The sequence below is a fragment of the Stegostoma tigrinum genome, chromosome 38 (genome assembly GCF_030684315.1).
Source record: "Stegostoma tigrinum isolate sSteTig4 chromosome 38, sSteTig4.hap1, whole genome shotgun sequence".
Lineage (NCBI taxonomy): Eukaryota > Metazoa > Chordata > Chondrichthyes > Orectolobiformes > Stegostomatidae > Stegostoma > Stegostoma tigrinum.
Window position 1 is genome coordinate 11,860,148 of NC_081391.1, and position 22,523 is coordinate 11,882,670.

The window sequence follows — 22,523 nt, forward strand, 5'->3', positions numbered from 1 at the left end:
CCTCTGTTGGCAAACAGCAATCATAGTATGAACACTCCCACAGAGCATTAAAGTGAAACGAGACTCTCGGGCTATTCTACAGGACAAATAGTGACTTTTCACCAACACAAGACAGACACCCTAGATACAGACCATCCATAAAATGCATGAGCAGTTGGTCACTCTGGGTCCGTCATCTGCCAGCGACAGTAAATGTGTGCTGAAATTAACACAAAAGGCCAGTATTGGAAACCTCAATCCTTCCTCTTATAAAACCCTTACATGTAATGCAAATGATTGAGAATTGAATGAAGTCGACCTGACAATATGGCCACGGATTTAGATGATATATGTAGAGGATAGTAGACCTTTTATTTTCATTTTGTAAGTTAAGGAAAATTGCATTTCTGGACACTTTGTTATGCTGAGATATTCATAGTGGTGCATCTTCTAAATTAGCTTATGTTCTAATTGATGCAGACAATATGAAGAATTATGATTGTTTGCTTTCTTTGTATCGTCATGACATTTCAGCAGCACCCGCCCTCATGACTTTTCAGTAAAACAGTTTAACCCGCCCTCCCGAGCTCTGTCCTGTGTTCCTGTAGAACTGACTGCTTTTGGATTACAGGACTGAGACAGACTCGGATAAAGGCCAAGAGCACCCTCTGCTGATGGAAATGTGCATAACCACAGACCCAAGACCACTCCATTTTGGGAATAGTTCATGGGTGTGATTTGGCAAGTGATACTGACTAGAAGGCCATTCGGACCATCGAAATGTAACATCCATACCCTCCCTAAAGTGTTGTTCTTGCCACAATGTTATTCTATGGGCACATTTCAGTGATGTACGAGTGTCAGCAAGCTATTCGACTTTGCGATGCATCACTGTTATGGCCAGTTGGTGCAGTAACGCCACTGGAAGGGTAACCCAGAGGCCCAGGCTTGAGCTGTGGAGACACAAGTTTAAATCCCACCACGACGAACTGGTGGCATTCATATTTAATTAATAATTGCAGAATTGTATACTAGTTTTTGTAACGGCGACCATGATGACCACCATTTCTTAAATTAATTCACAAGGTGAGGGCATCGCTGGCCAGGCAGCATTTATTGCCCATCCTTAATTGCCCAGAGGGCAGTTAACAGCTAACCACATAGCTGTGGGTCTGGAGTCACATGTAGGCCAGACCAGGTAAGGATGGCAGTTTGCTTCCCAAAAGGGCATTAGCGAATCAGATGGATATTTTCCCAATAGTGGATTCATGGTCATTAGACTTTTAATTTCCAGAATTTAAAAAAAAATTTGAATTCAAATTCCACCTTCTGTCGTGGCAGGATATGAGCCCAACTCCCCAGAACATTACCCCTGTCTCTGGATTAACAGTTCAGCGATAATACCATTAGGCCATTGCCAGCCTATAGTTTCTGATCACTCGTATTGTTTTAGGGAGGGAAATCGACTGCCCATATCTGGTCTGGCCCACATGTGGCTCCAAACACCAGGCAATGTTGTTGCCTCTTAGCTGCCCTCTGGGCAATTAGAGATGGCCAATAAATACTGGCCTCGCCAGTGATGCCAGTATCCAATGAAAGAATAAAGGGGGGGGGGGGAAAATATGGAAGCATGCCAGAAAAATGCAGCAGGCCTTGCATGAGATCCCAAACCTTTAATAAAAATAAAGCCCTCTTCATGTTTCAGTGTAGCTTCTGCCCAAGGTGACCTGGCTGCTGCTGTTTTAAATAAAAATAAATCTGGGGCATTAATAATGATATCAATCTGAGCAAGACCAGCAAACGTAGCCTACACCAGGAATCATAGGAGTATTGGAACTGGAGAAGGCCGTTCAGCCCCTTAAGCCTTTTCCACCATTCAGTGAGATCATGGCCGATCTCTAGCCTAAATCTGTAGACCCACCTTTGGGCCGAATCCCTTCATACATTTGCGTGACAAAAATTTTTGTTATCTTGGATTTTAAAGTTAACAACTGATCCAGCGTCCTGCTGTCATTTGTGGAAGAGTGTTCCAAACATCTGCCATGCTTTGTGTGTGTGGAAGCCCTTTCTAACATCCTTCTCAGACAGTGGGGATTGTAAGGCAAGGGGCAATTAGAGGAAATGGTTTACCCACCCTGTCTTTTCCTGTTAATATCTTTGATCAGATCACCCTTTTAACCCTCTAAATTCTGCAGTATCAAGTCATAGTATTCCTGTGCTTCTATTGATAAGGGTGCTGTGATGAACTGGGTGAACAGAGATAGGAGATTGAGTGTCAGACGTGGCTCAGCGGTTATTGCTCTGAGCCTCTTGAAGGTGATGTGAGCGCCATTTGAGAGAGACGTGAGGGTTTAAGTCCAGGTAGAAGGCTCGGTGTAGTGCCCGAGAGAGTCCTGTGCCGACTGCCAATGGAGACCTCGAGCTGAGGCCTCTCCAGTGGATGAGAAGCAAACCCCAGCCCCCCACAATATTTTCAAAGGTGACCCCAGAGGCTGTTATCTCCATTGCCCCAAACAAAATTTGTCTAGCGTCTAACAAAAGGCCAGTAGCATGTTGCTGCTTGTGGGAGCTTGCTGTGCGCCCACTGGCTGCTGTTTCCGCTGCATTTGAACGGTGACTACATTTCAGAAGAACGTTAATGGCTGCACCTCACTGAGGCATGCTGGGATTGTTAAAATGGGTTGCTAAAGTTCCACTTTTCTCTCTCCATTCAGCGCCTCTGCAGCGTCAGGTCCCAATCAACGGTTTCTGACCCTGGTTATTCATTCCAGTGTGTGCCCCCCCCCCCCCCCCCCCCCCCCAAACTTTGGTCTCTGCCCCCTCACTGTCTTACCCCACCGCCAGCAGTTGAGTGGTCAGTCCTCCCCACCCCTACTCTTCAATCTTTGCCGTCCGTCCCTCCCCTGCCCTTTCTGCTTTCCTACTCTGTCTTTAGAGAGATGTCTCCTTTAGCTGCTGCTCTCCACCTTCCAACTCCCCCCACTCCCAAAAAAACCCCAAACCAGCCAAAACCTTTATTGGAGAGGGATTTTTAAAGAGGAGTCTGATTCCTGTATTTAGTAGCACAAATGGACCTTTATTTGACGCTCCTTGATCACACATGAGACGGGTCACAGACTACTCTGAATCGGGCTTTGACATGGGGTCCACTTTCCCTTTTAAATACGGCTCAGATCGGAGGCCAGTGACACTCTACCTTCCCCAATAAAGGACAAGATATTTATACTTGCTGGTTGTATGCGACATTGCTGGCTTGATTGGCACTGCATCTGCAAACATTCATTCCCTCCACCACCGACTCTCAGTAGCAGCAGTGTGTACTATCTACAAGATGCACTGCAGAAATTCACCAAAGATCCTCAGGCAGCATCTTCCGAACCCACAAACATCTGGAAGGGCAACAGCAGCAGATACATGGGAACACCACCATCTTCGAGTTCTCCTTCAAGCCACTCACCATCCTGACTTAGAAATATATCGCCATTCCTTCACTGGGTCAAAATCCTGGAATTACCTCCCCAACAGCATTTGAGGGTCAACCCTACAGCAGGTGGATTGCAGCAGGTCAAGGAGGCAGCTCTCCACAGGGGCAACTGGGGAGGGGCAAGATGTGCTGGGCCCCGCCAGTGACGCCCATGTCCCACAAATGAATAAATAAAATGCAACAGTTGACATCCGTGTGTGCTACATCCTCTCTGAACAACCCATCCAATGTGACTACAACATCAACAATGGGCAGCATTATGGGCTACCTTGGGCCCTCCTGCATCTTGTGATTGTTTTCCAGACCCCCCCCCCCCCCCCCCACATTGTCCTATGATTATTGACCACTTTCCAATAATACTTGTTATGTACCTTCCTAGACATTTCCCAGCCACACTGTGAACTTGCTTTTTATTAATGCCTTTACAAATTCGGCCATGCAATTCATATCCCTTGCTGACCTTAGTACAGACAATTTAAAAAGGATGTTAATGCCAACCAGTTGTTATAATATTTGCAATATCAGCTGTGAGGTAAAGTTATACAAAATTAAACCTGATACAATGATTCTGTGATTAAGCCAATGATTTCGGGATCAACTTGCGAAGTGGCTGTTGTTTATTCTCTCAAGGTCGTAGCGACCCTGTTTAAAAATTGTTTCTGCTCCAGCCGCGACATTACTTGTCTCTTGGTACTGTTACGAGGTTATTTTGGTTATACCTTTTTTATTTGTTGTTCTGATCTTGCTGACGGGGAAGAAGTTTCTTCAAGGGTGTCTCTGCAACCAAGGCTTAACCGCCTCCGGAAATTTTAATCCCCCAAAATCTAACAAATTTAAATCTCTTTTTATTATTCAAATGTGTATCTACTCTGTCATATGTGTTCATAATTATTTTAAAAAGCTGCGTCTCGGGCCGGGCTAGCTTTCCCTTTCAATTTTGTAGAAAAATTGGAAATCTCAAATCACGTAGTTTTCATCACGGCTGCCTTATCAGAGGCTTGTTGTCTCCATTCTAGTCCCATCTTAGTAAGACTCAAAGACTTTTTGTTGTCTGCTTGTTAAGATTTGAGTTACATGCAATGCCGCATCAGGCAAAATTCCCTTTGATTGTCTATGTCTGTTAAAAAGAAAATCCCTAATAGACATTTTGTCATATTCAGCTGTGGCTAACTGCGGCAACCTTTCCCAATTTCCAAGAAATGCCCTCGGAATTTGGCGGACGGTAATCGGTCCTCACATACGTTGCCCCATCTTCGCATTCCGTATTCCCCGTGCCAGAGGTTACGAGATAATGAGGGAGCATGGCAGAGGAGACACTGTGTGCCTTGTGGGTAAGGTGTCTAAAATGTGGGCACAGACTTAACATAAAGGTCCAAGCATTTAGACCTGAAACAAGGAGACATTTCTTCACCTAGAGGGTTGTGAGTCTTTGTGTTCCTCCACCCCAAGACAATGTGGATCATTGAATATATTTAAGGCTCAAGGTTTGTTTACGCTTAATCGTGCAGCATGGAAAAGGACCTTTTGGCCCATCTTGTCCATGCTGATCAAGTTTCCCAAAAAAAGCCAGCCCTATTTGCCTGTGTTTGGCCCATTTCCCTCTGCACCTTTCCTAATCATGTACCAGTCCAAATCTCTCTCAAATGTAGCTGTACCTGCACCTACCACTTGCTCTGGCAGCTCACTCAACACCCTCTGTGTGAAAGTGGTGCCTGTCAGGTCCCTTTTACATCTTACCCCTCTCACCTCAAACCTACACCCTCCAGTTTTGAACTCCTGCACCCAGGAGGAAAAGACCTTGGTTATTCACCCTATCCATGCCCCTCGTGATTTTGTAAACCTCTATAAACGTCACCCTTCAGTGGAAAACATCCCACACTATTTTGGTGCGTGTATGGAATGAGCTGCCAGACAAGTGCTGGAAGCTGGTACATTTGCAACATTTAAAAGGCATCTGGATAGATAAATGAATAGGAAAGGTGTGGAGGGATATGGGCCAAATGCTGGCAAATGGGTCAGAATGGGATGTCTCGACTGCATGGATGAGTTGGACGGAAGGGTCTGTTTCCATAAACAATGACTTCATTGTTTTATCCAGCCTCCCCTTATAACTCGAACCCTCCAGTCCTGAAATTGAGGAATACGGGGAATTGAAGGAGAATTGGAAGCCAGTGATCAAATGTGAGAGTATTGGATGTTAGAACATTTTCAAAGGGTCTAACTCCTCTTATTCCCTGTGATGGCTATGTTGATGGCGAAATATTCTTTGGCTGAGTTGCTTATTTTCCAGGCTGTTGTTTGTTTGTTTAGTTGCTGTTCTTTCCCTTCAGGGATGCTGCTGGCCATTCTGGAGAAGTGTGGAGCTATTCCCAAAATCGACTCGCCAGAGTTCTACGTGGGTGAAGGGACCGTCGCTGCGGGATACCAGAATTTCATCATTTGCATTGAGATGTTCTTCGCGGCCATTGCACTGCGCTATGCTTTCACCTACAAAGTTTATGCAGACAAGCGAATCGACTCGCAAGGTAAGCTCTCACGTTCGATCTATGGGGTGATGCATGTTATGTCAGAACTGAAAATAATTGAATGAGGCGGTTGGTAACAAAGTGCCAGAGTTAGGAAGATACAAACCAACTCCTCAGTCAATCCCTTTTGTAATTTCCATAACAGCGAGCGTCCGATTCAGTTTTGCTTTAATAAATTTGGAAACAGCTTTTGTGGAGGTTTAAGGAGCCCACCCACTCATTCACAAATCGATCCATTCACCCACCCTCACGTCCACCCACGCACGCACACTCAATAGGGGTAAACACGGTGCCTGGCCTACTTGTGAGGAACTTCATTTCTGATCGGTATTTGCTTTATTGACACACATCTGTCGGTGTTCCACAAAGCCCAGCCATTTACTTCTGCGTGCATTCTCTCGCCTGCTTTCCCCCGCCCCACTCTCGGCCCTCTGTCTGCCTGGTACCCACATCTTTTTTCTGTATTTCTTCTTGACACCTTCTGCCCTCAGTCCCTAGCTCCCTACCCAGCACCGCCCCCGTCTCCTTGCTCCCTCTCCGCAATATCTCCTCCCCCCCCCCCCCCACACTGTTTCCCACCTCCCATTCTCCTTCACCCCTCCTCAGTCTCGCATGACACCCCCACTATCCTTCCCCCTCTCTTGCTCCTTCTGGCCTGTGCCTGTCCCCAGACATTGAACAGTAAGCATCCAGAGAACTAAATAGTTTTGGCTTTCCTGGTTAGACATGAGACGTCCAGCCCTTTTGAATCTGATGTTTTTTAACAAATTGTTAAAAGTTGCGGCTTTATGGGACGTTCTTAATGAGCTCTGTTCATCGTTAGCTCTTGTCATGCTATAATTAGTTAATTATCATGAATAAGCAACCTCCCAGGGGACAAAAATCCCTCTTAAAAAACATTTATGGTTGTTTTAGGTTATCCTGATCTGCATTGTCTTGATTATCCTGTCTTGTGGCCTCAAGGCAACACAAAGATCAAATGTCCCTCTTCCATCCAGCTCCGTCAGCTAACTCACCCCCTTAAACCCGAAAGCAGGCCCTGACTAGATCATATGGCCCAGAACCATTAATAACTGGCTCACCGCACACGCACCTCAACCTGCAGAGTGTTCCCAGTGTGTTCTGTTTTTGGTTAAACCCTGGAGCACCCTGGGAATGGCTGAGTTTCAATTGTATTTTTGCATGCAACACAAATCTATGTGCTGAGTTGATGTAAAATGAAATGGAAAAAATCCTCAATAATGAGAGATTAAACCGCATCCTAATCCTAATCGTGTAACGCATCTCTTATTAGATTGTGCGATAAGAGGATTGTTGGCTGGGCCAGCATTTATTGCCCTTGAGAAGGTGCTGGTGAGTTGCCTTTTGACCCCTGCGGTGCTTGGGGCACCGGGCACCCAAATAGTGCAGTCAGGGAGGGAGTTCCAGGATTTGGACCCAGCGACACTGGAGGAACGGTGATATATATTTCCAAGTCAGCACGGTCAGCGGCATGGAGGGGAATTTGAGGGCGGTCGTTTTCCATTGTATCCAATGCCCACGTCCTTCACAATGTCACCTGTTACGAACACAATCTGGTTTCCATCCACGTGTCTTGCCCTTGCACATCCTGGGATCCCAGCTTTACTCGGTTCGTGTCACTGTTGCTTGGCGTGACTGAGCATCCGTAAAGGTGCCACTTGAAGCAGGGGTTAGTATTTGCTGGCTCTGTCAGTTCTGTTGGTTTGCGACTGATACTCAACTGGCCCTCGAGTGTCAAGGCTACCGTAACTATGCTGAACGCCCAGAGGACCAGCAGTTTGAATCCCATTTCTGCAATTTTGAGATGCCTGTCCAATTATTCTTTTTTTTTGTGATTTTGAAAAGAACTTGGAAATGGAGAGCTGGTTATTAGTGATAATGGCCATGAAGCTATTGAGTAGTTACTTGAAAACTTGACTGATTCCTGGCCTTTTAAGGAGAGAAAGACAGCCTCAGTTGGGTCTTCCTGATTTCAGTCTTGCTTGAATATGATTTAACTTCTATTCACGCTTAACTCCGGCCATATTTCTCCAGCACCAGTCACTGTTTACAAAAAAAAAGCTCCCTGCAGTCTCTTGAGGCAGCTAGGAAATTGCACCGTTGTCAGTGACTCCCCTATTCTGTAAATGAGTATTACGTGTTCGGGGTGGGGGTGGGAGAACACCTTACAATTGTTGTTTTGGGTTTTTTAAATCATGGCGCTATCAATTGCAAGTAGTGTTTGTATGGAGTCTCGGGGGGGGTTCTTTTGCATTCATTCTTTTTTTTTCTCTTTCTCTCGCTCTCCACCCGACACCCCCCCCACCTTGTCTCTCACTCTTTCTCTGTCTCCTGCTTCTGCCAATCTCTCACTGTGGATAGTCCTGGCATATGGGCCCTACGGTAGGCTGAACTTATCTTTATTTTCTCATTTGTGTGTAATTGCTGAATTTGATTCTTGCTCTGTAAATATGCTGCATTCTTGCCTTGTCTGTGGACCTCGCTTGGGAGCATCAGCAGCAATGATTCCAGTAGAATGCGAGAGAGAGAGAGAGACAGAGAGAGAGAGAGAGATGTGCGCTCATATCACACCTTTCAGTACCTGAGGATGTTCCACAGCTGGTGAATGCCAATGATTGATTTATTTTTAAACCAAAGTGTAGTTGCTTGTAATGTAGGGAATGCTGCACAGCAAGCTCCCACAGCCAACTAAGGGTGATATGATTTTGTATTTTGATGATCGAGAGTTGAATATGGTCAGTGGTACAAAGGGGAGCACTCATGCCCCCTTGTGGAAAGTATGCTGCACCATCTTGCCCCCTGCTTAATTGGGTAGAAGGGATCCTGACTGAGATCTCATCTGAAGGGTGCAGCATTCGCCCCCCACCCACCCAAGTGGGGCACTGAGACGGCACAGTCTTTGACCGTCTTAGAGCAACAGGTTAGCAACTGCTCAGAGTGCTGTGGCAGATCTCCAATGCTTTGGCTTCTGAGCAGAACTGCATAACCCCTATCTCTGTTAATTAAGGGCAGGCGAGAGCCGAGCAGTATGATCCAGGCCAGTTAATCCAGAGACCTCGATAATGCTGTAGGGACCTGAGTCTGAATCCTGCTCATTGGCCTTGGCAAGTTGATGTTGAGCTGCTATGTTTCTCGGGGTGTGGATGTAATCACTGCACTGTTTGGGGGCATGTTTCAGTTCATTTGGAGGGGGGGTGTGCATAAAATCTGGAGTTAAAAGTCTAATGGTCATCAATACATTGTCGATTATCAGAATTACCCATCTGGTTCACTTTAGAGAAGGAAACTGCCATCTTTACTTGCAACAACACCAACAAAAACAGAAGTTGCTGGAAAAGCTCAGCAGGTCTGGCAGCATCTGTGAAGGAAAAAGTCAGAGTTAATGTTTTGTGTCACTGAGTGTTCGAGTTAATCACTGGACCCAAAACATTAATTATGATTTTTGTTTTTCCTTCACAGGTGCTGCCAGACCTGCTGGGCTTTTCCGGAAACTTCTGGTTTTGTTCCGGATTTGCAGGATCCACAGATCTTTTGGTTTTTATTTTGCCATCTTTACCTGGTCCGTACACGTGACTCCAGACCCACAGCAGTGCGGTTCGCTCTTAACTACCCTCTGGGCAATTTGGGTTGGGTAATGAATCCTGACCTGGCTGCTGGTGCCCTCATTACGTGAATAAGTTAAAAGGGGAAAAAATTCCAAAGCCTTAACTCATCAAAGTCACCCGAGGAGAGAATTCTGTTTTGGAATTGTTCAGGGGGGTGCTGGAATTGACTGGGTTGTGTTGAGTTGAGGCCGTGCCACCAGTGTTGGGAACTGACAGTGATTCTAACTCTTCCCTGATTACCAGTTTTGATCTGTTCTTGTGCGTTTGAAATGAACGTGAATTTGGGAGAAGGTTCCTAAAGACTCCATTTTTCAGCAGGGTGTCAGGAAGAAATTATGGGTCAAAATTGGACACAATTGTAGGCATCTGCTCCCACTTTTTTTTTGGGTTTTTTTTTGGGTTTTTTTCCCCATTTGGGTTTCAGTGAAGGCCTTGACTCCAGGAAACTCTCACCTGAGACCTGAAACCAAGGCCATAGTTTGGCTTTGATTGGATATTAATGTCCCCTTGAGCCACTCGTTTCGATGAGGGTGCTGGGGTGGTTATTCTGACTGTCATCACTCATGTTCAGCCCCTTGACAGGGTTTGAAAGCGCCTCATCAGCTGGTCTTGTCTCACTACTGTTCGTGGGATCTAGCCGTGTACAGACTGGTACCTCCCCCCACACCCCCTCACCCAATCACGGTGGGGAATGGTGGCTCCTTTCAAAATGTACTCTATTTGAGGGGAAGAGGGCAGAATGTGGAATTTCTAAAAATGTCACACTTACTGGCATTGGTTTGGCAATCTCTTGCGGAGAAGGTGCCAAAATAGGGGATGTAAAAATTGTGCAACTCTCTGGAAACCACATCAAGGAGCAGTTGGGGGGGGGTGGCATTCAGAGATGGGCTACTTTGTTTTACAGAAGCAACCTTTTGTCTTTCAAAGGGAATGTCTAAACTTAAAAAAAAATCAAGCATGCAAACTGCCTTCTTAACCGTCCTGTCTACATGTGACACAAACTTAAGGAATTACGTACCCAAGGTCCCTCAGTTCTATAATGCTACCCAAGGCCCTACTTTTAATTGTAAAAGCCATGAGGTGTCATGTTGAGGTTGTGCGAGGTGTTGGTGAGGGCCTCTTCTGGAGCACTGTGTGCGGTTCTGGTCGCCCTGCTACAGGAAGGATATTATTAAAGTGGAGAGGGCTCAGAAGAGATTTACCAGGACGCTGCTGGGAATGGAAGGCTTGAATCATAAGGAGGGGCTGGATGGGTTGTGGCTTTTTTCAGTGGAGCGTAGGAGGCTTACAAAATCATTAGGGGCATAGATAAGGAGAATGGCAGATGTCTTTTCCCTAGGGTGGGGGATTTCAGGACTAGGGGGCATATTTTTAAAGTGAGAGGGGAAAGATTTTTAAAAGGACGCAGAGGGCAACTTCTTTTTTTAAACAGAGTGGTTCATGCGTGGAATGAACGTCCAGAGGAAGTGGTCGATGGCGGGTACAGTTACAACGTTTAAAAGACATTTGAATCGGGACATGAATAGGAAATGGTGGGAGCGATGTAGGGCTAGTTTAGTTTGGGATTGCGGTCGGGATGGACTGGTTGGACCAAACGGTCTGTTTCTATTCTGTATGACTTTTTTTTTATAAAGACTTAACGAGAGTCCCAAGATGGAAATTTTGGCTTTGTCTGAAATGGATTATTTGTCAAATTGAGATTTCTGTGGTTGAGTAGAGTGCGGTTGACTCATAACTGCCCTCTGATATGCCCTCGCAAGCTGCTTAGATCATTTAGGGAAGTGAAGCAGATGCTGACACTCTCATTCCTATGAAAGAGTAAATATAATTTTTTTTAAAAATGGTCATTTGTACATCCAAGCCCAGTCTCTCCCTTCTTCCAACCCCACACCAACCCAGTCACTCCCCTACGCTCCCTCCACACCCACCCAGTCGCTCCCCTCTCTTATTTCCTCCTTCCCCAAAACACTCCCAGTTACCACATTCAAAATAAAACCTGTGACTCCCCACCCCCCCCACCAAAGATCCCAGTTACTTCCAATTCTTTCCACTGCCAACAGAGAAGAACCCAAGTCCCTTCTTTTACTCCTCCCTAGAAAATCCCACCCTCTTCAAAAATACAGGCCCCAGTCACTCTTCCACATGCACCCCCCCACCAAACACTAATGCTCCAACCATGTCCTAAGCTGTCCCTCCCCACCCTGAGTCAGCCTCTCTCCCTCCCCCCTGCCCACTTCCCCACGCTCCCGCGTTCTTTCTTCCCACCCCCCCTCTCCATTCCCAGGATATTGTGGGCAGTACGCTTCATAGAACCCCTCAGTGGGTGTCAGCTAAGCCTCACTGAGAAGCCTGGTGCCAACTGTACCCCCTTGTGTAGAGGCCTCCAGAGCACGAGAATATTCCTTCATTGAAGAAGAAATAGGAGCCGCGTGGTGATTCTGTAATTTGTGGGTGCTGTTCAGTTCCAGCCTCGGGTGACTGCCTGTATGGAGTTTGTACATTACCGTAGTCCAAAGCTATGCAGGTTAGAAGGGTTAGCCATGCTGAATTGCCCCGTAGTGTTCAGGGATTCAGGCTGGGTGGATTAACCATGGGACATGCAGGGTTACAGGGATGAGGTAGGGGACTGGGTCTGGGCAGGATGCTCTGTGGAGGGATGATGCAGACTCAGTGGGCTGAATGGCCTGTTTCTCTGCAGCAGGGATTCTATGAAACTCATTACTTGTATGTTTGAAACCGTGACGTGCAGCCCAAGGGTTGAGTTCTTTTAAAACTGCTGGAATGAGAGAAACAAAACCTGAAATTTCTGGAGAATCTCAGCAGGTCTGGCAGCATCTGTGGAGAGAGAAACTGAGTTTCTAATGTTTCAGGTCCGGTGACCCTTCTTCGCAATTGGGTTTTCAATCCACACAACAAAAGCCACTCTTTCCTTAAGGTTTTCTTTGTGTGAATATGATTTTCTGTTGCAGAAGTTACAAATTAATAAGATGTTGAGTAGCCGGCTAACGCTCCACAGTAGGTTCCGAAACTTTCAGGATTGGCTTGGAATTTCCAGGAATTGCAGATCCATCTCCAGGATGGTGCTCTGTGCTCCTCTTGGAGACGAATCGCAAAAATACTAAAATAAGGATAATCACTTTCTTTAAACGTTTCTTCCTAGATGTAACAATATTGAAAATGGGGAGGTCTTTTGACAGTCAAGTGCCAACCCATTTCGGTAATGAAGCTTTTTTTCTTCACTATGATGAACCCCATTTCTGGAGGAGCGTCATTTGTTTTCAGTTCACTCCCGGGATGTTGCCATCTCTGGATGGACCAGCATTTATTGCCCAGAGGGTGGTTAAGAGTTGACCACATTGCTGTGGGTCTGGAATTGCGTGTAGGCCAGATTTCCTTCCTTAAAGGACATGATCGTTTGTTGGAAAAGCACATCTGGTTTCACTGTCATCATTAGACCCTTTAGTTCCATTTCCTTCATTCAAATACCATGATCTGCTGTAGCAGGATTTCAGCTTGGGTCCCCAGAACATTAGCTGAGTTTTTGGATTAACAATCCAACAGTAATACAACAATAATAAATTTAGGGCAGTACAATGGCTCACAGCACCAGGGACCGGGTTTGATTCCACCCTTGGCTGACTGTCTGTGTGGAGTTTGCACGTTCTCCCCATGTCTGTGTGGGTTTCCTCCGGGTGCTCCGGTTTCCTCCCACAGCCCAAAAACGTGCGGGTTAGGGTGGATTGTCCCGTAGTGTTCAGGGATGTGTAGATTAGGTGCGATATAGGGGGATGGGTCTGGATGGGATGCTGTGAGGGTCAGTGTGGACTTGTTGGGCTGAAGGGCCTGTTTCCATGCTGTAGGGATTCTGAGCACCACCGAGCCATTGAATCCCTGCGTGGGTTTGAAACATTAACTCTGTTTCTCTCTCTGCAGATGCTGACTGTTTCTACCAATTCCTGTTTTTATACAAGGACAGGCATGTTGGCCAACTCATGGCTGAAGCCTGGGGGCAAATCATGGGACGTGCAGTCTCCCAGGATTTGGTTTAGTCTCAGTTGGCAACACTTCAGGTTTAGGGTAACACTTGTCTCCGTCTCCCAGTGATCTTCAAATCTCTTGTGAGCTGACAGTCCAGGAGAGGCCTGACCTTTTGGGGCCAGAGTTTGGTCAGACAGGCCTACTTTTACCCTTCCCCCTCAGTCTTTACTGCACCACCTTCCCCATCACCCTAACACCCTTTTTTTTTCCCCCCTGAAGAAAGGTGCAGACCCAAAATGTCAGCTTTCCTGCTCCTGATCCCGCCTGGCCTGCTGTGTTCATCCAGCTCGACACCACCTTGTTATCTCACTTCTTGTAAAGTTGCTTTTATTTATTAGTTGGATGTGGGCATTACTGCTAGGCCAGCATTTACTGCCTGTCCCTAGTTGCCCCTTGAGAAGGTGGGGGTGAGCTGCCTTCTTGAACCACTGCAGCCCACCTGCTGTAGGGTTGACTCACAATGCCCTCAGGGAGGGAGATCCAGGATTTTGACCCACTGAAGGATAGATTTCTAAGTCAGGATGGTGAGTGGCTTGGAGGGGAACTTGCAGGAAGTGGTGTTCCCCTCTATCTGCTGCCCTTGCCCTTCCAAGGAAGCAGGCATGGGTTTGGAAGGGGCTGCCCCTTTGGTGAACGCATGGCTCAAGATTTGGTGCAGCAGGAAGGGTTTCAGACCCCCCGGATCATTGGGACTGTGTCTGAGGAAGAGTCTGCAGCACCTGAAGCAGAGTTGGACTAACATTCTTGCAGGAGGGCCATGTGCCAAGTGGTGAAAGTGGGACTGTAAAGCCATGCAGCACAGAAACAGACCCTTGGGTCCGACTCATCCACACTGACAGGGCATCTCAATCTAACCTAGAGCCAGTTGCCAGCATTTGGCCTGTATCCCTCTAAACCTTCCTATTCATATACCCATCCAGGTGCCTTTTAAATGTTATAATTGTACCCACCACTTCTAGCAACTCATTCCATACACGCATCACTGTCTGCATGGAAAAGTTGCTTCTTAGGTCCCTTTTAAATCCTTCCCCTCTCACCTTAAACTTATGCCCCTCTAGTTTTGGTCTCCCCTACCCTGGGACAAAGACTTTGGCTCTTCATCCTATCCATGCCCCCCATGATGTTATAAAGCTCTATAAGGTCACTTCAATACTTAGTGCTGACCTGAAAGGGTCCCTTTGTGCCATATGATGCTCCCATTTGCTGTTACCAATCATAGGAATATCGGTGACACTAAGCAGATCCCTTGCCGCGCTCCGAGCCAGTGAACAAACTCTCCCTTGCATGACGTTGCAGGGGTGCAGTGAGCTGTGTGAGGGATTGGTGGCCAAATCAGGCCTGGGTGGATCGGTATGTCACTGGGCAACCTCAACCCGCAGTGTTGTCAAGATCAAATCCTTCAAACGCTGCGCATCACATGATTTGGCCCCCAGGCTTCAGACCAACACATCCATCCTTGTAATAAAAAACAGGAATCGTTGGAGAAACTGAGCAGATCTAGCAGCGTCTGTGTTGGGGGAGAGAGAGAGAGACCAGCGTGGGTTCTTGAAAAGCCTTTTAAATTTTATTTTTTAACTACTCCTCAGGTCGCTGCGCACCCATGAAGAGCATCTCCAGCAGCCTGAAGGAAACCATGAACCCACACGACATCGTCCAGGATGCCATCCACAACTTCTCCCCGGCCTACCAGCAGTACACACAACAGTCGACACTGGAGCATGGCACGCCCTGGCGTAACGGGCACGCTGCCTCACGGACCCACAGCTCCACCAGTATTCGCGACACTGAGAAGACACTCCTGCTGAGCTCAGACGATGAGTTCTGAGCTGGTCCTGGGTGGGTGGGGAATCCAGCTGCGACAGACTTCGAGCAGACCAGTGTTCTCTCCGAAAGGGGGATGACAGGGTTGGGGTGCGTGGGGGCAGCGACACAGGCTAAGAAAGCGGCCATGTTAATTTTGTTTTCTGTCTCCCAGCGGTTTTCCCTGCAATCAGTGAGCGTTTTAGAACCCACGTTAAACATATCCGCTCCCTTCGAAAACCAGCCTCTTTATTTTCTGGCTTTCTGTTTATTTCAACCTGTTGTTCTGCAGCCAGTTTCCAGTTAGCGAGACTCTCAATTGTTGCCTGAGTGAAGCATATCAGTTGGTATAGGCCAACCTGATTTTGTTCTGTGATTGTTTGTTTGTGTGTGTGTTTATTTTTAAAGAAATAATGTTTTGAGGGCCTTAATATCGAGGAATGGGTAATCCGCAGCAGGATAGGTAACTGGGACAAGGTCCTTGTGAAGGCCATGGACATGAGCAGCCTTGGGATTTTGTGGGGCGCTGTCACAGAGAGATTAGGAGGCCTGCTTTATGGATCAATGTCTACCTACCAGCCCCCTCCCCCCCCCCCCCACTCCATCAGCAACTTCCAATCTGCACTGATACTTGCAGGAGATGCTTCCACACCCCAGTAGGATGGAGACCAACAGAGATCTGTCACTGGAGTGTAAGAGGGCACCTGTGCTTGTCCAGCCCATCTCTGGAGCTGATGCTTCTCGTCAGACTGTCTGTGCCTGGGATTTGTCAATATCTCTGCAACCCCCCCCCCCCCCCCCCCCCCACCAGCACATTGGACTGTGCCGTGGAGCCTGTCTCCTGGTTCCACGTGCTGTGTCACAAGAGAGGCCACCTCCCTGTCGTCTCCAAGCAGCCCTCTTCACCCAATTCCACAGCTCGGCCAGGACTGACTCTGGTCTGAACCGCAGTTCGGTATCTTCCCATTCTCTCGACATTCCCAAGGGGACGAGCATCTGTCGCAGCCAGTCGCACTATGTTGCAGTGTGGAGATGGAGTCAACTTTCTGGGCCTCTGTTTTGTTGCACCCAGTTAATGTTCACTGACTTTTAAAGCCCATCTTTTTATTAATGTGAGCCATTTTTGCTTTGTTGGTGAGTACTGGGTTTTGGTATTACGGTTTTGTTTCTCCTCGGTCGAATCATTTTGGCTACCTTCAAACTTTTTATGTTGTACTCTGGGAACTGGGAATTTTAACTGAATCTACTCATTGGGCAGCTGGCTGGGTTGAGTACACTACCCACTGAGAACATTCTCTGGTAAGGATTAAACTCGGTTAGCGGGTATGTGAAATGACCCTCTTAATCTGACTTTTTAGTGATTTGCTTTTTGTTTCCTTGACTGATTTTTGACCGGTCCTGGAATTGTTGTTATAGGCTTGGCTGAATCTCACTAATGTGGAGTGGTGGGATGCAGAAGAGCTAATTATATAAGTAACACACCCATTTCTGCTCCATGCCAGTTGCTGTCTTCGCAAATGTTAAGCCCCAACATTACAGGTTTTACATTTTTACAGCTAAGCCCGACCCTTACTGGCTGCGGTCTTTTCTCTGGCCTGTATTCTGGCATCAAACTGATACCAATTACTTGCCATCAAAAAGAGCATAGACTTCACCCCCCTCCCCCCCCCACCAAGTTGACAGGAACGCTCCCCCTCAAAGGGTTTGTTTTAAGAATTGATCCAGTTCCAGGCTCTATCAGTTTGTTCACCATCGGCAGGCTTGTTCCTCTGGTTGTGGCGCTAGAGAAATGACCAGCGCCGTTGGCCGTTTGACCTGTTTTCCGTTCACCGCAGTGGGCGGTGTCGCTAAGAGCAGTGCTCAGGGCGTTGGGTTAGGGTTGAACGTTTGTACCCACCTGGTGCCACCCCATGCCGATCTGCTCTCAACGTGTGAGTAGCCCTGTGCGGGACCGTTCCTGTGACAGAAAAATTCCCAACACAGATCAAATTTCATCTTTTTTCTAAAATTTTTACTTCAGGGTGAAGGAACTTAAAGATGCTCCACCTGTTCACGATGCCTCTGCATTTTTGTACTGACATTAGAAATGAGTGCTTCATGTTCCAGTGAAGTTTTAAGAAAATGCTCCAGGGGTTCTTAGCTAAATCCCTAATGGTGATTAGAAGCTCCTTGGTTGCCTGTTTCCTTGCATTCTCCTGTCACCAAGTGAATTCTAATTGTTGCCACTTTCCATCACCCATTGAAGGGTACTAGCCATCTCAATATTACACATACACTGTCTCAGTTTCTATTTTTATGTATGGTTTTCCCACTGCTTTTACAGCATCAATACCTCCCTACCTTTTTAAACCTTTTGTTTGCCAGAAGTGAACAAGTTATTCCATTTTCTTTGCTCGCAGAACAGCAGTTGCTCTCTGCCAGCCCCCCTTCACTAAACAGCCTTTGCAAGAAAGAAATAACAGGTTCGAAGCCATCAGTGGGCACTGTGCCTGTTGTCCACAGTCTGTATTTTGAGTGAACGTAGATGGCTGTAGACCCTGCCATCGGAAAGAACTTGTGAAAGTAGCTTAGTGACCCTGACTCAGTGAGGCCAGCTCTTTTTGAAATTGAAGAAGTTCATCTGAAGGCTAACCCTTTTACTGATACTTCACCCATCAGTATTGCCTTCTCGGTTAATATTTTAATAAACTCATTGGGCTATAACCTGGTGTAGTGTGGTGTTTGACTTTGTCAATGCCAGTCCAACACTGGCACCTCTACGATATTGCCACCAATACATGTTTTGGCCAGAATGTGGCTACGAGACCATTTACCCTTCTGTTACAACTGCTGTACAGTGCCATGATGGCTAGCACTGCTGCCTCACAGCACCAGGGACCCAGGTTCAATTCCACTCTCAGGCAACTGGCTGTTTGCAAGTTCTCCCCGTGTCTGTGTGGGTTTCCTCCGGGTGCTCCGGTTTCCTCCCACAGTCCAAAGATCTGCAGGCTAGGGTGGGCTGGCCGTGGGGAATGCAGGGTTACAGGGAATGGGGGTGATGGGCCTGAGTGGGATGCTCTTCAGAGGGGCTAGTGTGGACGTGACGGGCTGAATGGCCCACTTCCACACTGTAGGGATTCCATTCTATGATTCGAACTGAATCCAACGTATCTTATTTCAAGAAAATCATTTGGCCATTCCAAACAACCAGAAGTGCCCACCACCTTCACTGTTTTCAGAATGTTGCTTGTTGCTTTCTGTAAATGAAAATGTTGTTGCATTGTCCTGATCTCAATAAATTAGTTTTGTACAAGTGGGCACCTCACTCACTCTAGGGCACTACCTGTGTGGGTGGAGCACTGCCTGAAGACCCAGGGTTTCTCTTCTCTGCTGTTGGCAAAGTTAGCTGCTGCAAAAGAAAAGTATATATTTTTGAGATTCACTCACTCCAGGAAACACAACTGGCTATTCCCGACACAGGTCGGGGTGGGGGGGCGCGTGCCCGACTAAGGTCGGCTGCCCAGAGGGATGGCTTTGACTTGATCCATAGCCGCATGTTTGTTTGTGGAAAATCACTCCAGTGGCTTCCATCTCGACGCCTTGTTTAATCGATGGGAAGGTGGATGATTGGAATCTCCGCTCCGCGGTGTTCCTGTCGTGTTGGGTCTGGCTCCGTGGATTCAGAATAGTGAGGCCCCCTTCGTTGCCTGCACCATCGCAAGCTCCTGAGGCAATCCTCAGGCTTCATGTTAAAGGTCTAGGCTTCAACCATTGGCAGGGCCTATTGCCACCTCTTTACAGTGCCCTCCCCTGCACCCCACCTTCCCCTGTGATTTTCAACATCTCCCTATGCTGTTGAAATGTCCTCTTGGGAAGAGTCTATTGGAGGCTCTGGTGGTTTCTCATCCCAACAGTTAGTGAGTGACCTCAACTAGGCTTTCTCTTCAGTTTACTGTGAAAGTTTCTTTTACCCCCAACGTTGGCAGCTTCAGAGATAGAAATGTGTTTTTAAAAACCGCATTTTCCTATCTGATTCCTCCTACCTCCCCCTTTTCCTACTGAGTTCCTTCCTCCCGATCCACTTGAAAATTAGGTTTTTGTTTGATTATTATTTAGGCTAGACTACGTTTGTCATGAAATCATCTCAGTCATAGCTTTAAGTAACTACTTGAGGAGAAAATGCGGCCTGTCTTATTTAATCTGTCTCCGCATCGTGCTTGTGCTATAAACTGTGTGGAAGAAGGGGGCCAGTTGTATTTGAAGGGGAGAAAGTCGAGGAAGCCATTTTGGATTTTCCTCCTGGCAACATAACTTGGGATGTAGAACTTGTCTAGTTCCTCTACGCATCCTGGTCAGTTTGAATTTTAATCTCTCCTCTTTCTCTGTCAACTGTTAGGTGCTGATCTCCCCTCTTGGTGTACTTTTGAATAACAGTGTGAAGAAATTTCTGTTTTTTTTAAAGAAAGAACATGATGATTATTAATAAACCAGTCTGTTTGCGAGGCTCCTGCCTTCAGTTTTGCTCAGCAGCCTTTAGACAATTTTTCTGTTTTTTATTTTGTTATAAGGTGCCTGGAGCCAGAGCCTCTGTTCAGTTCGGAGGGTAAAGGACCAGGGTGGGTGGGATGGGGTAATGGGGGAACTCATATTTATGGGGTTGTGGTGTAATATTGTACATAAATATACATATATATTGAAATAATGTATGATATAAAGATTGCAGATGACAGAAAGACCTAGTTTTGTATCTTTAGCCATCATTTGTGTACATCAATTTAAGGAAGCTGCTTCTATTTTGGTTCTTGTGATGTTTCTCCTCAAAGAAAGTTAATAAAGATCTTCTATAGATTGTCACGTCAAGTTGCCTGTTCTGCTTTTGTGACTGGAGAATTTATTGGGAATGGATCCGGGTGCAGCTTCATTGGTGCCACAGAATGTCCCATCAAGCCACACATTCAGGATCTCTGGGTAATTGGACTTGGTCAACCACATAATACAGGATGGGCCTTTGGGTGATTGGAAGGAACATCCACACCTCCCCTCTCACCATATCCAGTGTCCCCACACATTACACACTTACCAGTGGGGTTTGTGAAACACTGGCTCGTGATGTGATTTTCTCCTCTTGGCTCCCAGGTCAAGAGCCACTAAAGTCAACTCGAAGCAGTCTCTGTAACTCCAGCTTCACCATGCTCCAGCCTTGAAGCTCAACAGAGCATTGACTCTGAGATAACAAGGTGTGGAGCTGGATGATTGCAGCAGACTAAGCAGCATCAGAGGAGCAGGTAAGCTGACATTTTGGGCCTAGGACCCTTGCTCAGAAAAATTTCTCTGTCCCTCCATTTTGTCTCTCTCTCTCCATTGTCTGTCTGTCTCTCTCTCTTTCTCCCTCTCTCTCCCCCCCCCCCTCCCATTCTCTCTCTAATATTGTTTACACTTGCTGTCTTTCATTCTAATATCTTAAAAAGCTGGCAAAAGATTCCTACTGACTGGAAGCGTGGAATATAAAGATTTGTTTCCCTTTTGTTTTGCTGAAAGAAGCAAATACTGGGAAATGTTCTAAATGTACAAAATGATTCGGACTTGTATGTAGCATCTGCCAGTTTTTAGCTGTTCCATTTTTTTTTTCTGGGAATGCTGGTGTTTCTCTTTCTGTTTCTCCCTGTTTTTGTGATGACTCATGCATTTCTAAACCCTCTGACTTTGGCAGCCACTCTGAGACCTCTTGTCTTTGGGACTGGCTTCATGGAACAGTCTAGAAGCAGGAATTTCAAATCAGACTGAATTCCATTCTGAAGATGCCTGAGCAAGGGAGAGGTTAGTCGTGGCCTGGTGTTTTATATTTGATTGCTATGAACCTTTTCCCAGTTCCAAAACCTCCAGGATTGAATTGCGGGACCAGGCTGAGGCCATTCGGTCCACTGAGCCTTTTACTATTTATTCCAACCATGTCTCAAAACCATTTTTCTGCCTTAATGTGCTTGCCTAACCAAAAAAAAGTCAGTGATTATTGACACGTTAACCACCTCCTCAGGAAATAATGTACATTTCTACAGTCCTTTCTGCTGTCTTTGTTCAATTTCTTTATAATTTTATACCATCTTTTCTGGACACCCCAAATCAAAGGAAATATATTTTAAAGCAGCAACTAAAGTTTTTAATCACCCTTTAAGACTGAGGTAAGAAGGAATTTCTTTACTCCGGTGAGGAAATTCCCAGAGTAGGAGAGTCCCAAATTACAGGGCATAGGTTTAAGGTGAGGGGGGGAGCAGATTTAAAAGGGACCGAAGGGGCAACTTTTACGCAGAGGGTGGTGCATGTATGGAATGCGCTGCCAGAGGAAGTGGTGGAGCCTGGTACAATTACAGCATTTAAAAGGCATCTGGATGGGTTTAGAAGGATATGAGTCAAGAAGGATATGGGTCAAATGGGCCTAGATTAATGTAGGAGATCTGGGTGGCGTGGACAAGTCGGACCGAAGGGTCTGTTTCCGTGCTGTATGTCTCCGGGACTCTGTTTCTTCGCACTTTGAGACTCCGAAACTGAGCAAGTTCAAGACAGAAATTGATGTGTTCCTGGGGACTTAGTTATGTTAAGGAATAGGGAGATAGTGTAGTAAAGCAGCTTTGAGATGATTAGGCAGGATCTAGAATGGCAGGACAGGCTGAATGGCCTACAAATGTTCCTTAATTAGAGATGGGCAAAAACTGCTGCCTAACCAGCAATGCCCTGTGAATGAGTAAGTAGTGTGTATATACACGCACACAGTCAGGTGCATGCACCTCTGGAGCAGGAGGTAGCACATGAACCCAGGCCCACCTATCTCAGAGGTGAAAGGCATTACCACTGTACCACGAGAGCTCCTTTTTCCCCTTTCAATCTTTTTATTCTGAAGGAAATACAAATCTGTTCAGTGCAATGTGAATGAGAGCAAAAGGGGGAGTTAAAAATCCAGACTCTCATTTTAGATTAGATTCCCTACAGGTGTGGAAACAGGCCCTTTTGGCCCAAGAAGTCCACACTGCCCCTTGATATATCCCACCCAGACCCATCCCCATCCCCCACCTATAACCCACACACCCCTGAACACTG

At 46.5% G+C, this 22,523-nt stretch overlaps 1 protein-coding gene across 2 annotated transcripts in view; it reads left to right on the forward strand.

Moving 5' to 3' along the window:
• LOC125447118 (transmembrane protein 184B) overlaps nt 1-16,239 on the forward strand; it is a 74,483-nt gene extending 58,244 nt beyond the window's left edge. Inside the window, exons 8-10 of one of the 2 annotated variants that reach the window (XM_059640446.1) lie at nt 5,794-5,988; nt 8,371-8,391; nt 15,239-16,239. In XM_059640446.1, the coding sequence (XP_059496429.1) occupies nt 5,794-5,988; nt 8,371-8,391; nt 15,239-15,477 (455 nt within the window). In that variant the 3' untranslated portion in view covers nt 15,478-16,239. The remainder of the gene's footprint in view (nt 1-5,793; nt 5,989-8,370; nt 8,392-15,238) is intronic. The other variant, XM_059640447.1, reaches the window with a different exon arrangement.
• The last annotated feature ends 6,284 nt before the right edge of the window (nt 16,240-22,523 follow it).